Genomic DNA, 12,956 nt, shown 5'->3' with positions numbered 1-12,956 from the left:
AAAATAGTCTGCATCACCATCATTAGTTGCTGTATATAGGTTACAATAAATCTTGGTATTTAGAATAAAGAGTATAGCTAATCCTGATTGGTCGTTGTGTGCTGTCGATATATTTCATTAGTAAGTACCTTGTCCATTTTGCTTTATACAAAAGGCAAAATGATATATCTTTTCTCTAAGTCCTAAACATTTGACGTATTTTCTAAGTTGCAATGAGACACGAATTTTCAAGTCCAGAATCGATAGACTAGAGAGATGAGTTCCCATTGCGCTAAGAAAATCAATGTATTTTTTGGGCCAGAAAATATTGTTGGAATAATTTTTCTTTACTCCTAGCAAGTTTTCGTTCTAAAAATCAACTTTCTAAAGACTGTATCTCGAAAACGGCTACTTGTGTAGCCTATGATGAAATTTATTGTTGTTTGCAATCTATATATTACACATTTAGCAAAATAGAGTTATTTCTCTTTTCATTGGTTTGGTCTGATATTTCATCAAATGTAATGGATGGAATGTACGAATAGCAAGCTTGTAAATTGAAGTTCTGTACACGTTCCCAAAATCTTTCTGACAAAAAGTTACTTTGTATCATGGATTTCTGGAAACTTAAAACCTTCAATATATTCAAACTTTGAATCATTCAATTAAAGGACATCATCAATATTTCAGAGCGTGAATTTGCAGAATACTGTTAGTTTATTCTAATTGTGGAAACCTGTCTAAATCATTACACACACACACCTACTTTTAATAAAACAGTGAATAGACATAATTCAAACCAATAACGGAATCTAGAGCAAGTCTTATTATTATTTATTCTTCTAAAAGGTCAAGTCTTACATCTATTTTATTGTAAGAATGAAATAGTCGTAGAGAAAACATTATTCAGTTTTTCATATAGCCTTAAATCTATCGTTTGACAGGCCAAATATTTTACACTTATGTTGTTTAAAATGAATGAATGTTAACATTTAAGGTCATCAAGACAAAATAATTAACAACCATTACATGTAACGTTTCAAGAGACAAAAAAAAGTTTTACAAATTTCTGCGAAATTTCTACCATCTTTGCACTACAACAAAACGCAATTTGTAAGATTTTAATCCATTAGACGATACTATGGTCTATATTAGCTATTCATCCAAATATACATGTTTAAAATTATGTAACACATCATGACTGAAAATTGTGCCTTTAAACTAGTTTTACCCGCCACATTCCATATGTGCCTGTCCCAAGTCAGGAGCCTGTGGTTCAGTGGTTGTCGTTGATTCATGTCTACCATACTAGTATTTATTTTTGTCGTAAATTGTTTCGTTATAGATCATGTCATTAGTTTTCTCAATAAAATTGGGGGGGGGGGGGGGGGTCCTAGCCGCTTACGGTATTGGTGTTTCTCATTGTTGAAGGCTGTACGGTTTTCCATTATTGCTAACATCCACCTCATTTGAACTTTTATGGTTGGCAATCATACAACATCTCCTTATCTTGATCTTAGAGTAATGCAGTATCACTTGTTGATGATGATGTGTTTCATACTTAGATTGCAATATTCAATCATTGTGACGTCACAAATTACTAACATCTTTCGCATTGTTTAACTATCGAAACACCGTTAAAAGTTTGTTTCTTCATACGCTCTACGTTTCTAAGTATTATGCAACACTTCTTGTAACGATTATTTTGATTGGATAGCGCCAAAATTTTCAAGCCATCAATTCATCGACTATTGCTGTATGTGCAATGTTTAGTGTATATGTAATAAAAGTGTAGTTAAATTGCTAAGAACTGAGAGACAATATTGAAATGGTATTCCATTTAAAAGTTTGCGAGCGTCAATTTTACTTTGTAGTTCGAAATATCAGTTTACTGCAAAACTGTTTTCAATAAAACTTATTTCGTACTAAATGATTGAAAAATTGCTTAAGGTTGTTTTTTTTTTTTTTGCCAGAGGCAAAGTGAAACTAACATTTTTAAGGTTCCTTCAAATATGTATCTCAATTTTCGGTACATAACCGGAACAAGTCTCATTCATTTGTTAGTGGACGGGTTACACGTATTATCCTCTTCGTGTTTAGTGATTAACTTATAGATGCAGGATATAGGGAAGGAAAAGGAACAACAGGCAATGAGAAGCCAAAAAATCATTTAATTTATTTTATTCTTAGTTGTGACTGTTATGACATCTAAAATTCCGCTAACATGACTAATAAAAAAAATCAAGTAAAAACATTTTGGCTACGACAAATAAAAAATACCAGTGGTCGTGTGCGACTCCAATGTGGGATATGCGACACTGATACGAGATAACAAAAGACATCTAGGGGTCACAATATGGTAAAATACATAAATACACAAACATCATGCTTTTGAAGGAACACAGCAACTGAATAGTTCAAAAAATAAACATTTTTATGTACTATGTCACTGCAAGGATTTTTGGGGTTTTTTTTTCCTGCGAATTTTTATGCGATTTTTGTTATAGGAAAGACCTATGAAACCGGAACCTTGATATGTCAATGCATGAGATAACTCTCATCAATAATACCTACCTAAGGAAAGATCGAATAACTCTCATCAATAATACCTACCTAAGGAAAGAACGTATTTATATTTCATGGGCTATTAATACAATACCTTTTATCTCCAAATGTAAATAGAAAGTATAATCTTTTTCAATAGAATAATATTTCTATTTAATGATACAAAAATCTACAGGTCGGCAATAACAGGAACTTCAAACAAGAAGAATATGAAAAAAACAGCAAAATGAGTTAAACAGACACTGAAGATTAAAATGGATTTTAACTTGTAGACTAAACTAGTTGTATACAGAAACAAATGCTTTTTCTAAGATGCTGACTTTGACACCCATAATTGTAATATACACGTTTGCCTTGAAAACAAATGGCCCCACTTCAAATTAAAACAAATACATTTTTGTTATTGCTAAAGATATTTTGTCTTTTCTTTTCATTATATTTCAAATGAAAATAACTGTCGGGATAATAGTTTTCTATATCACCATGTTACTCATTATGTTTAGCTTAATTTGAATATCTTTTAATAACTTCAATAGTGGCTAGCTTTAATAATATATGTTCTTTGATGTGATATTACGTGTTTTATTAGATGGTTTAGTTGTCTATTGATATCAACTAAGGTGCTTAGTAAATAAGTGTTACTAGTTATAGTGTTTTTTATTCCATTGATAGAGATTAGAAGAAAATGGGGACGCACACATGACTTGTACTGTCTATCTGTCGGTCACCTTGCATTTGTCAGTAGTTGCCTGATTCAGAATAAATAAATCTAGTTAGATTTTTTTTTTTCATTTAGGAAACCTGGTGTTGGAACAGATCATTTACGTCTTTTTTTTTTCCTATTTTTACATTTTTCTTAACCCGATGCTATTTAGTACTTTATACAGTAACAATTTTATTTAGACATTAGGCATTGTTAAGGAAGGTACATGTATGTTGACATACACATACACACATAAGATATGTGATACGATGACTAATGAGATTTTATTCCACTACAGATCAAACAATGTAGAAAGTTAGTAATTATAAGTCACCGAACGTCCTTCAACAATGAGTAAAACTAAAACCTTATACTATGCTATGAAAAACTCGTCTCCTACCATCAATAAAATAGCCGTAAAACATTCTTTTTATACATTGAGCAATTGTTAAGTTCAGTATGCACATATGAAAATAAGATGTAGTACGATTATCAATAAGATTACATTCCACAAGAGATCATACGACATAGAAGGTTAGCAATTATAGGTCACCGAACGTCCTTCAACAAGTAAACCAAAATCATATACTATGCTATGAAAGATTCGTTTGGATTGCAGTGTCTCCCATCATCAATAAAATAGCCGTAAAACGTCCTTGATCAATAACACATTGCTGTAAGGACAAGTAACAATGAACTGAACATGTATAACAGTGTAACTTATATATAAATGACCTCCATTTTCACTGAACTAGAAAACATGTTTGCTTAGGGGCCAGCTGTGTTGAAAACCGATTTGTGGCCTTAGTCTGTTGTTTCTTTTTAACTCTTTGTTCGGTTGTTGTCTCTTTAATACATTCCCCATTTCCATTATATATTTTTTATCAAATAGTTTGTTTCCTTGGCGATAGAATATTTGGATAAAGAACAGAAATAGGAGAATTGGTCTTTTACTTTTGTTCTTCAACAGCTTTAATGCATTAAGTGTCAATGCACTGCATTCTGAACAGAATCAGTATCAAGACATGTAAATTCAAGTGCAAATGTACTCACTAATTGATTTTATCTTTTTATTCAAACTTGCTACTTGTATTTAATGTACTTGTGAACAAAATATCCCTTTATACAATTTATTGAATTAAAAACAAATAGTTTCAAAAAAGTTGTTATATTCCAGAAATATTTATGTTCTATCTTGGTAGCACTAAAACATTTTATTTTGTTAAAAGTAGACGCATTGTTGTGAAGATTACTTAACTGAATGAAATCTGTCCATATCTGCTCATCATTTCGGTACCACAGCTTCATTTAACATATCAATAACTTGTCATCTTAACATTATTTTACAAATTATTGATCAGATAAAAACTGTCAGTTCTGCTAATATGAAAGTCTATTTTCGTGGATCTCTCCTTATAATCAAACTTTTCAGCTTAACTGGTGCATCTAATACGTCACACTGAGTTAGTACGAAGACGAGCCATGTGGCTTATATCTTGTACGGAATGATTAGAAAAACAGTTATGTAGTCAGCGATAATATCGTTCAAGACATTTTATTTAAAAATAATAGAGCCATTAACTCATGAGAGATATTAATGGGGGAACAATCTTCTGTCAATTTTATTGCCTTTATCATTTTACATTTTCTAGCTTTCTAGCTTTGAGAAGGCATTTGTTTAAAAGTGTGCTAGCTTTGAGAAGGCATTTGTTTATAAGTGTGATTCCACTTATCTAACCTGTAATTGTTTACGTCATAGATCTGGAGTACGCCTGTATTTGGTCCTACTTAATCTAGAATGAAAATGATTTTATAATTATTATACTTAATGCTATGAAAATAGGAAAAATGCATACAAAACTGTACTATACATTACATAAACTATATGGTGATCTGAACAGAAATAAATAATTAAAAAAAAAACGATTGTTGGCTGATGTTTCCAACTGCAAGTTTTCTTTCTACAATCACGTTTCACGTTTAATGACACTATTGTTATCTTTATATTTTGCTTCTCCCTCAAATAGCAAAGTTTTTAGAAATTCATTACATTTCAGCTCACCTGACACATGAAACGACGTAAACTATTGTAATACCTCCATTCATTATACATTTAGGTCATCTGCGATGTAACAAACGATCAATTTGAATCGCTAGCATGTTTGATTTTTTTTTTTTTTATTCATGATCTGAATGAACGAGAACATGGCCGACAGAAACAATCATTGATTTTGATTAAAGAATTAATACCTCTGAAACTATAAGTTAAAATCTTTTTAAATTTTCTAGTATCCTCATCCATGTTGTCAGAGTCGGTATTTTGCACAGAGTTTTAATTGAATACAGAAAATTACATTACTGTCTTCCCTTCTGAAATTATAAACCAAATTCCAACCAAACTTTTCAAATTGAAGAAGGGAAGGCATCCACAAAAAGTCTGAGTAGTTATAAGGGAGCGATCCGAATCATAAGTCGGAAAAACAAATAGTACCAAAACCTAAAGAAAATCATTAAGTCAAACAGCTTTACAACAACCCCAGAAAAAATTAAGTATTAAGGAAGGAGGGACTGGCTATGACTACGAGGTACATCCTTCGTTATGGTTAAGGCCAGTAAAACTTAGTTGATAAATCGCATTCAGTAATAACTTATACCTAGCGGATTTATTGCTACTTTTTCTCGCCTTGAAAACTCTCAAATATTTGTCACTGCACTTTAAAATAAATAGCAATTAAATAATCTATTCACTCGCAGCATTATTAAGTGGAACCACACCACATTGGAAAAGGTTTGCTTGCGCAAAATATGTGATTCTGTAAGAACCTTACTCGGTACAAAAAGTATGGAGACGTAATATGATTGTCAATGAGACAACTATCCACCGAAATGCAGATGAAGTGGATTGAAATAGTGATATTTGGTTTTCAATTGCTCTCTCAAAAGAAACAGTATTTACTAGATGGATTGGCATCATTCAGTTTTTCTCGAAATTCGAAAACAAAGTTTTGTTGACTACTAATTCGTCTTATCTTGAAATTGATATATTAAATTAATAATGCTTCATGCATTTATTATTCGTACAAGATCAAGACGGATATAAATGTAACACAGGTAAACAATAAGTACCCATTGGAATAGCAATCAAGGAACACAACTGTGCTTCTGACATCTTTTTGTTAAAGTTGTGTATTAGCTGCTGGATATAAACGATAGATGTTTAAACAGATGTTATTTTATTCAGGTGTTCATATCGAAATTTTCATTCTTTTTTTAATAATTAGTATGTGCATTAATATAACAAAGCTTCACAAATTCATGATAATTGCCAAAATAAAAAATATGGAGATGTGATTTGATTGCCAATAATACAGCTAACCAACCGAGTCTAAATGTTTAATTCGGTAAAAAGTTTGTTCTTAACACAATACTTTTTTTTATTTGTTCAAGTTCTAAAGTGGTTCCATTATAAGCCAAGAAAACACAATGGCGATAAACAATTAGATTGGTTTTTACGTTATCGAAGGAGGAGAAAGTATTAGATTTAATCAAGCGCTACTTTGTAAGAAGTTGTGATTTTACACATGAAAACATTAGCTAATGACGAAACACGCTTATGATTAGTTTAAACAAAACTGATAGAGGTCATTGCATCTGATTGAATTTATAACCTCTTCAGTAGTAACAGAACAGCCGTGAATTTATCAAAGTCTTCTAGTGTCAAGAAGACGTTACGCTTAATTCGTATATAAAATTACAATTGAATCAAGAAGACGTCGATTTGGCACATTAAATTAACATGATGAATTCTGTAATTTTAAATCTATTGGGTAATAAGTGATAAAATTACAGAATGCGAATAATAGTTTATTGATATTTCACGTAACCTGTAGTAATGACGTCCAATTTCAAAATGGTGGATGAGGCTTAATATCACGTGACAAAGACTCGAGACTTCTTGTGAAAAGTCGGGGAAAAAGTTTCTTTCAGAGCAAAGTGAAACTTTTTGAATTTAAATATTTTTGAAACACATGTTAGAGTGATAATAGTAGTGTTGATCACATAACGGATGATCGTCTGCCGAGAGATTCTCGTCTGCTGTATACATCGCTCGATATTTTATCAGTATCTCTATACTAACTCTTTGGAGAATAAATTGGCAGGCGAATTTGCTTGAAGATAATATCAAATGCTTACATTGAATTAAACATGGAAGTTTCTACTAACTTCCGCCAGTTAACATAAGAATGACACGAAAGAACCACAGATTTCTCGTGCTTGGACTTGTTGTCACCTTTATATGTTTCCCGAGCGAGACAGAAGGGGAAAATATTGCCAAGTAAGTGTTTTTCTTCTTTCATTCCTTTTGTTTCATTCAATGTTGTGATATGGGTACCTTTTATTTTGTTTCGTTTAATCATAGATGATTTAGAAAACGTTACTAAAATGATTTCCCTGTCATATTGTTCTCATCAGATAACACGTCTTACGTTTATTACTCCAAAGCATGTGTGATGTAAACACAACCAATCTTTAGGGAAATAATTTATAGCAATTAAATCTCAAACGTTTTTAGATATTGTAATATTGAATTATGTTCTGTTGCAAGCGCTTAGACCTTTAAAGTCGATTACTCGTCATATATGACAAAGCGATGAGCGGTTTGAAAATAAAAGACTGCTAATATTACTAGTGGTCACTCAATATCTATAGTTCTGGTACGGACTGTATTTATTATTACTTGAAGATATATTTTAGCCCATTAATAATCATTTGTATGTGGTTTACATGAAATGAGTTATTTCAAATTCTACATTTCTAGAATGGTTGAGACAAAGATTTCGCCCCGGGCTTTCATGCTGTATGTAAGTCTTGTTGTTGACCATCAATTCTAATTACACAAACCTACACATACAGTCCCATTGTAGAAATTCGTTTATATGCACCAGTTGTTTATCATGGGTTTTATATAAGTATAAAAAGACGCCCACCGGCTGAAGAAAAAAATACAAATCCAAAAAATTTATTTTATATGTATATCTAATGAGCTTTAGGAATATTAATGCTGAAGATACCTTGTGCGATATGTCTTCGAAAGGAGAAAGCTACGAATTGTTTGTTTACAAATGTAACAGAGAGTTCATTTCGTCAAAATTTAATACTATCTTTTTATATTCACATATTCGTAATATATGTGTATGCTTCAAATATCATGTCAAAGATTCTTATTAAACTAATTTATTAAAAATATAATATTGTAACTATACGTTTATCGAAACCATGCGTATTCAGGAAATGAAAAAAATAATGACGATAAAGTTTTGCAACTTGTGAGTGTCACAAGTATGTAATGAAAATACAATCCGAAAATAACAATATTGAAAAAATAATGAAATAAGAGGACGATTTTAAAATACACTAATACTAAGTCCTATTATAAAAATAAGGGTAGGTAATGGTAGGTTCATATCGTTTGCTTTCAATGGTGTTTTTTATGAACCTAAGAAAGCTGATGATATAGGACTACACGAACACTAAGATAACATATTTTAAAGGAACGACATTTAACTGCACAAAATATTTGAAAACATATTAAAATTATCTCAAATGTTATATTATCCTCTCTGTGCGAGATCTGGTTTCAGGTAAAACCCAGTGATATGGTCATAAAAGCGCTTCTAATGTGTAGACTCCAACTGGTTCAAATACGTTATGATAATCTAGGGAAATAAATAGTTCTGAAAAACAATAAAACTTCTGGGTAATGCTTAAACTTATGTTATATCAGAGACATATAATACAATTATATATGTCTCTGATTATATTAATAAAATCGTTTATGATTTAAAAAATATGAAGCGTTTACTGCACCATTAGAAATTCAGAACATTCGAACAATTGTATTGTGTAGAGTTCAAGATGTGTTGGTTACGACCACTACTTTAGTGTTTACCTATCATGATTTAAATTTACGATCATCGGATGACTGGCAAGCAAAGACCATTAAAGCAGAGTTTACCGACAAATGCTTATTATAACTATACCAATGAATAAGGCATGTAGCAAAATTATAATTGTCACGGATGCTGTCTTTTGAAAAGGATATAGTTTTTCTGTTCTTCTGTTTTCTAATTTTGAATGGCAACTTTTTGTTCAGCATCGCCATTTTGTTTTTCTTTTTAGAATCTGACAATCAAGTGGAGCAAATGCTAAAAAGTATTTTTCAACTGACTGTTATATTTTATTGTAATGTTGTACTGAAGCACCGCAATCTAAGAGTGGAGGATTTGGCGCCAACAAACTAGTTTAACCCATCCACATTCCGTATGTGTCTATCCAAAGTGAGAAGCCTGTAATTCAGTGGTTGTCGTTTGTTGCTGTATATCTAAATTGTTTTTGTTCATTGTTTTGTACATCTCTCAGGCCCTTTATTTTCTCAATTAACGTATTTTGAATTTGTCAATTCTTTGCCGTTTATAGCTGAATATGCGGAATGTGTTTTGCTAATTGTTGACGTTCATACGGTTACCTATAGTTCTTACTTCTGTTGTGGTGAGTTGTCCCGTTGTCAATCATACCCCATCTTATTCTTATATTGTATATTCACCCTACAAATAAGACACATGTAGACAGTTGTTTGTTCAATTAACCTATATGCCTGTGGATGTCATTGCAGAGACAAACAGCATACTGAAGTATGTCTTTACGATGTCACGGTGTCCTTATTACCATAGGATTATAGATGCCATGCGCTTTTTCCTTTTGTAAGACATAACATAACCGACAAAAAAATTCAACACAAGTAGAAATTAATAGCAGGAATGTGTTTGCATTGGCAAAAAGGTGTTGCAAATCTGCTATCAAACACTGATCTTCACCTGAGCGCTGAATGGGTGCGTTTTAGAAATAATGAATGTTGTAAACGAAGCCAATTATATATTATTATTTTAATATCTTTACCACGTGTTGTTCCTTTGTAACAATTAGTAGTATGTCATTGTTGGAATCCTCTTACACCATTTAAATCTATATAATTCCATGTGGCTGCCAACATTACCAGCTTACTGCACCTATAGTAACTAATGAATAGTATTTAAGTAATGGCAAAAAATATGTAAAATGTAATTATTTCTAAATGAAAACTTGCAGTTTTGTTATTTGTAGTAACACAATATATGAGGCGTTTAAAATTAAATGCATTTCAAAGGTCTTTTTAACATAACCAGATCAATAGGATCCAGGAACATCGTGTTTATCTTTCTGCCTTCGTTAAAGAAAACAAACTGCTAAACATGAGTCTGCACATTTGCATGATTTGTGATCTAAGCTGTCTTCAGCTCTGAATTGAAGCATTTTAAAATGTGAATTGGCTTAGAAATCACTAAACAAAGGGTACTAGAAGAATAACAAAAGTGTGACTTTGAAAAGGTCTATTAATTTAGATTTCATTACAGGTCCTAAACTTAACAATTTCACTTGAATCTTATGTCAAACTCACGCGAATTTCACTTAAAAATCCTATTAATATTTGTTCACTATATATTCATGTAAATCTAAAAAAAAAAATGTTATTGAAATAATATATAAATTTTAAATTCAATTAAAATCCTGAAAAATACCACGTTTGTGTGAAATTCACGTAAAAAAAAGAACGTGAGATTCATGACAATTTCAAATCACGTGAAATTCTCATGAAAATTGCACGTGAGTGCCATGTTATTGTGTCGAGTTGAAATTCACGTGAGCTTCATGTGAAATTCGCGTGAGCAATATTTGCTTGAGAAAATGTGTATAGTTCTCTGTTACTTTCGTGGTCTGTTTTACACTATATGACGCCTAAGCTTCTGTAATGCCTGATGAATCTAAATGGGTCATATTTTTCTTGGCAACCGTTTAATAAAGATTTTCTTTTAATTGTGTTAAGTATTGTGTTAAGTTTATAACGAGAAGAGGATTTTTACCTGTTATTTACAAACTACAGGTTATTTTGGGTACATTTAATCGGTTACGCCTGTTTCGTTATTTTAAACAACTTCTATAAACAAATACAGCTATAACAGATTGATCATCAAATAACTTCATTTCTACACAATGTTTTATGAGATCATTGTTTACTGTCTTTTCAAAAATAAGTTTTTAGAATAAATGCGTTTGTTTGTTTGCCTTCGTATATCTTTGACAGCCTGTTAAATATTGACTTCTTGTATGAGACTCATAAATTTCTAAGCTAGGGATTGTTTATTTGTAGGTTTTGAACTTGAAACATTGGTCGTAAGGAACCCCGATGACGACTTATTTAAATATATTTCTCACATGTTTACAGTTGAGTTACTGGGACATTCTTATCTTATCTATAGTATTGGTGAGTGATTAAAAGAGCTGAAATAGTGCTAGTGTCTATAATAAGTACATTTTAACTATTTGTATGTGATAGCAGTAATAAAGCGATTTTAGCAACTTGTTTTGAGAAAAGTTATATTGCTATTTCCATTAATATAATAAGAATATAAACTAGCATATTAATCTATTGCAATAAAAAATCATAATATCTAATAAAATTTGTAGATTTAGCTAACAAAGTTCTTATATTTGTATAAAGTAACATTCGTTTATAGTGGAACATTGTTTTAACGTTGAATACTATACGCGACAATTATAAATTTCTTGCTGGTCCCTCTCTCACGGGGGGGGTAACTTCCTATTATTGGGTATACGGGGATGTGCCAAAAATATGGGTCATAATTTTTGCGAGATTTTATATAAGAATGACCCTCCTTTTTAATGACATCCTATATTAAAATGCATTTACGTTTGATAAATGTATATTGATTTGGGGTATGATCTACCTGGGATTTCAGTATATTTAACATATATGTTCCTGGATCTGCATATCATATATAAATATGCTATTGAGAATCTTACATTATTAATGGTCAATTATTATATTATATTAAATCAGTTCATTTGAAAGTTCACCTTTCAAATAAGTTCCCAAATGAACCCCGGAAATTTGTCTCCTGATTTGATCTTCAATAACGTTTCGAGGTCATATTTTAAATATTGTATATAAGTATAGGTCATTCTTTCTTAAATATTTATATAACTATAGGTACTGAATTTCAGTGAATGTTATATTAAAATGGGTACGTTTTTTGTGGCAAAAATGGCACACCCCTACCAAAAAAATATCGAAGTTATTTTTTTGATATACCAATGATAAAAACTGAAATATATTGAATTGATACATTTTGTAATTATTCCAAATTATATCAGAAACCTTAACTTAATTATAAAATAATGAACCTGTTAAGGGGAGAGAATACTCGCATAACATTTTCGAATTGGCACATAATACAACGGAATGTCACTCTTGCATACAAATGGCACATCAATATAAATAATTATCTGTGCCTTTAATGATGATTCTAAATTATAAATATAACAAAAAGTTGTTAATCTATAGATAGTTAAGACTAATGAAAGCTAACCCTTTGTAAAAATATTTCTTTGCAATTTTTTAAAACTTCCTCAGAAAAATGCTCGAGCCACTTGACTTTCATAGTTCAAAATTAACGTTTTTACACAATATTTGAATAAAGTAGTTGAAGATTATTCGCTTCTCAAAGTGTAAGACGCAATAAAAACCGTATGCTTGCACCATCCTACCGAAATACGGATTTAATTAAGTCCTGAACATTTCGACATTTCTTCG

The 12,956-nt window shown here is 31.1% G+C and overlaps 1 protein-coding gene across 1 annotated transcript in view; it reads left to right on the top strand.

The window, feature by feature from the left end:
* The first annotated feature begins 6,860 nt into the window (after positions 1-6,860).
* LOC143084900 (glycine receptor subunit alpha-2-like) overlaps positions 6,861-12,956 on the top strand; it is a 48,609-nt gene continuing 42,513 nt past the window's right edge. The window contains exon 1 of the mRNA XM_076260964.1: positions 6,861-7,583. Coding sequence (XP_076117079.1) covers positions 7,492-7,583 — 92 coding nt within the window. The 5' untranslated portion in view covers positions 6,861-7,491. The remainder of the gene's footprint in view (positions 7,584-12,956) is intronic.

The sequence above is a fragment of the Mytilus galloprovincialis genome, chromosome 8 (assembly GCF_965363235.1).
Source record: "Mytilus galloprovincialis chromosome 8, xbMytGall1.hap1.1, whole genome shotgun sequence".
NCBI classification, from domain to species: Eukaryota; Metazoa; Mollusca; class Bivalvia; order Mytilida; family Mytilidae; genus Mytilus; species Mytilus galloprovincialis.
This window is presented reverse-complemented; position numbering and strand designations above follow the sequence as displayed.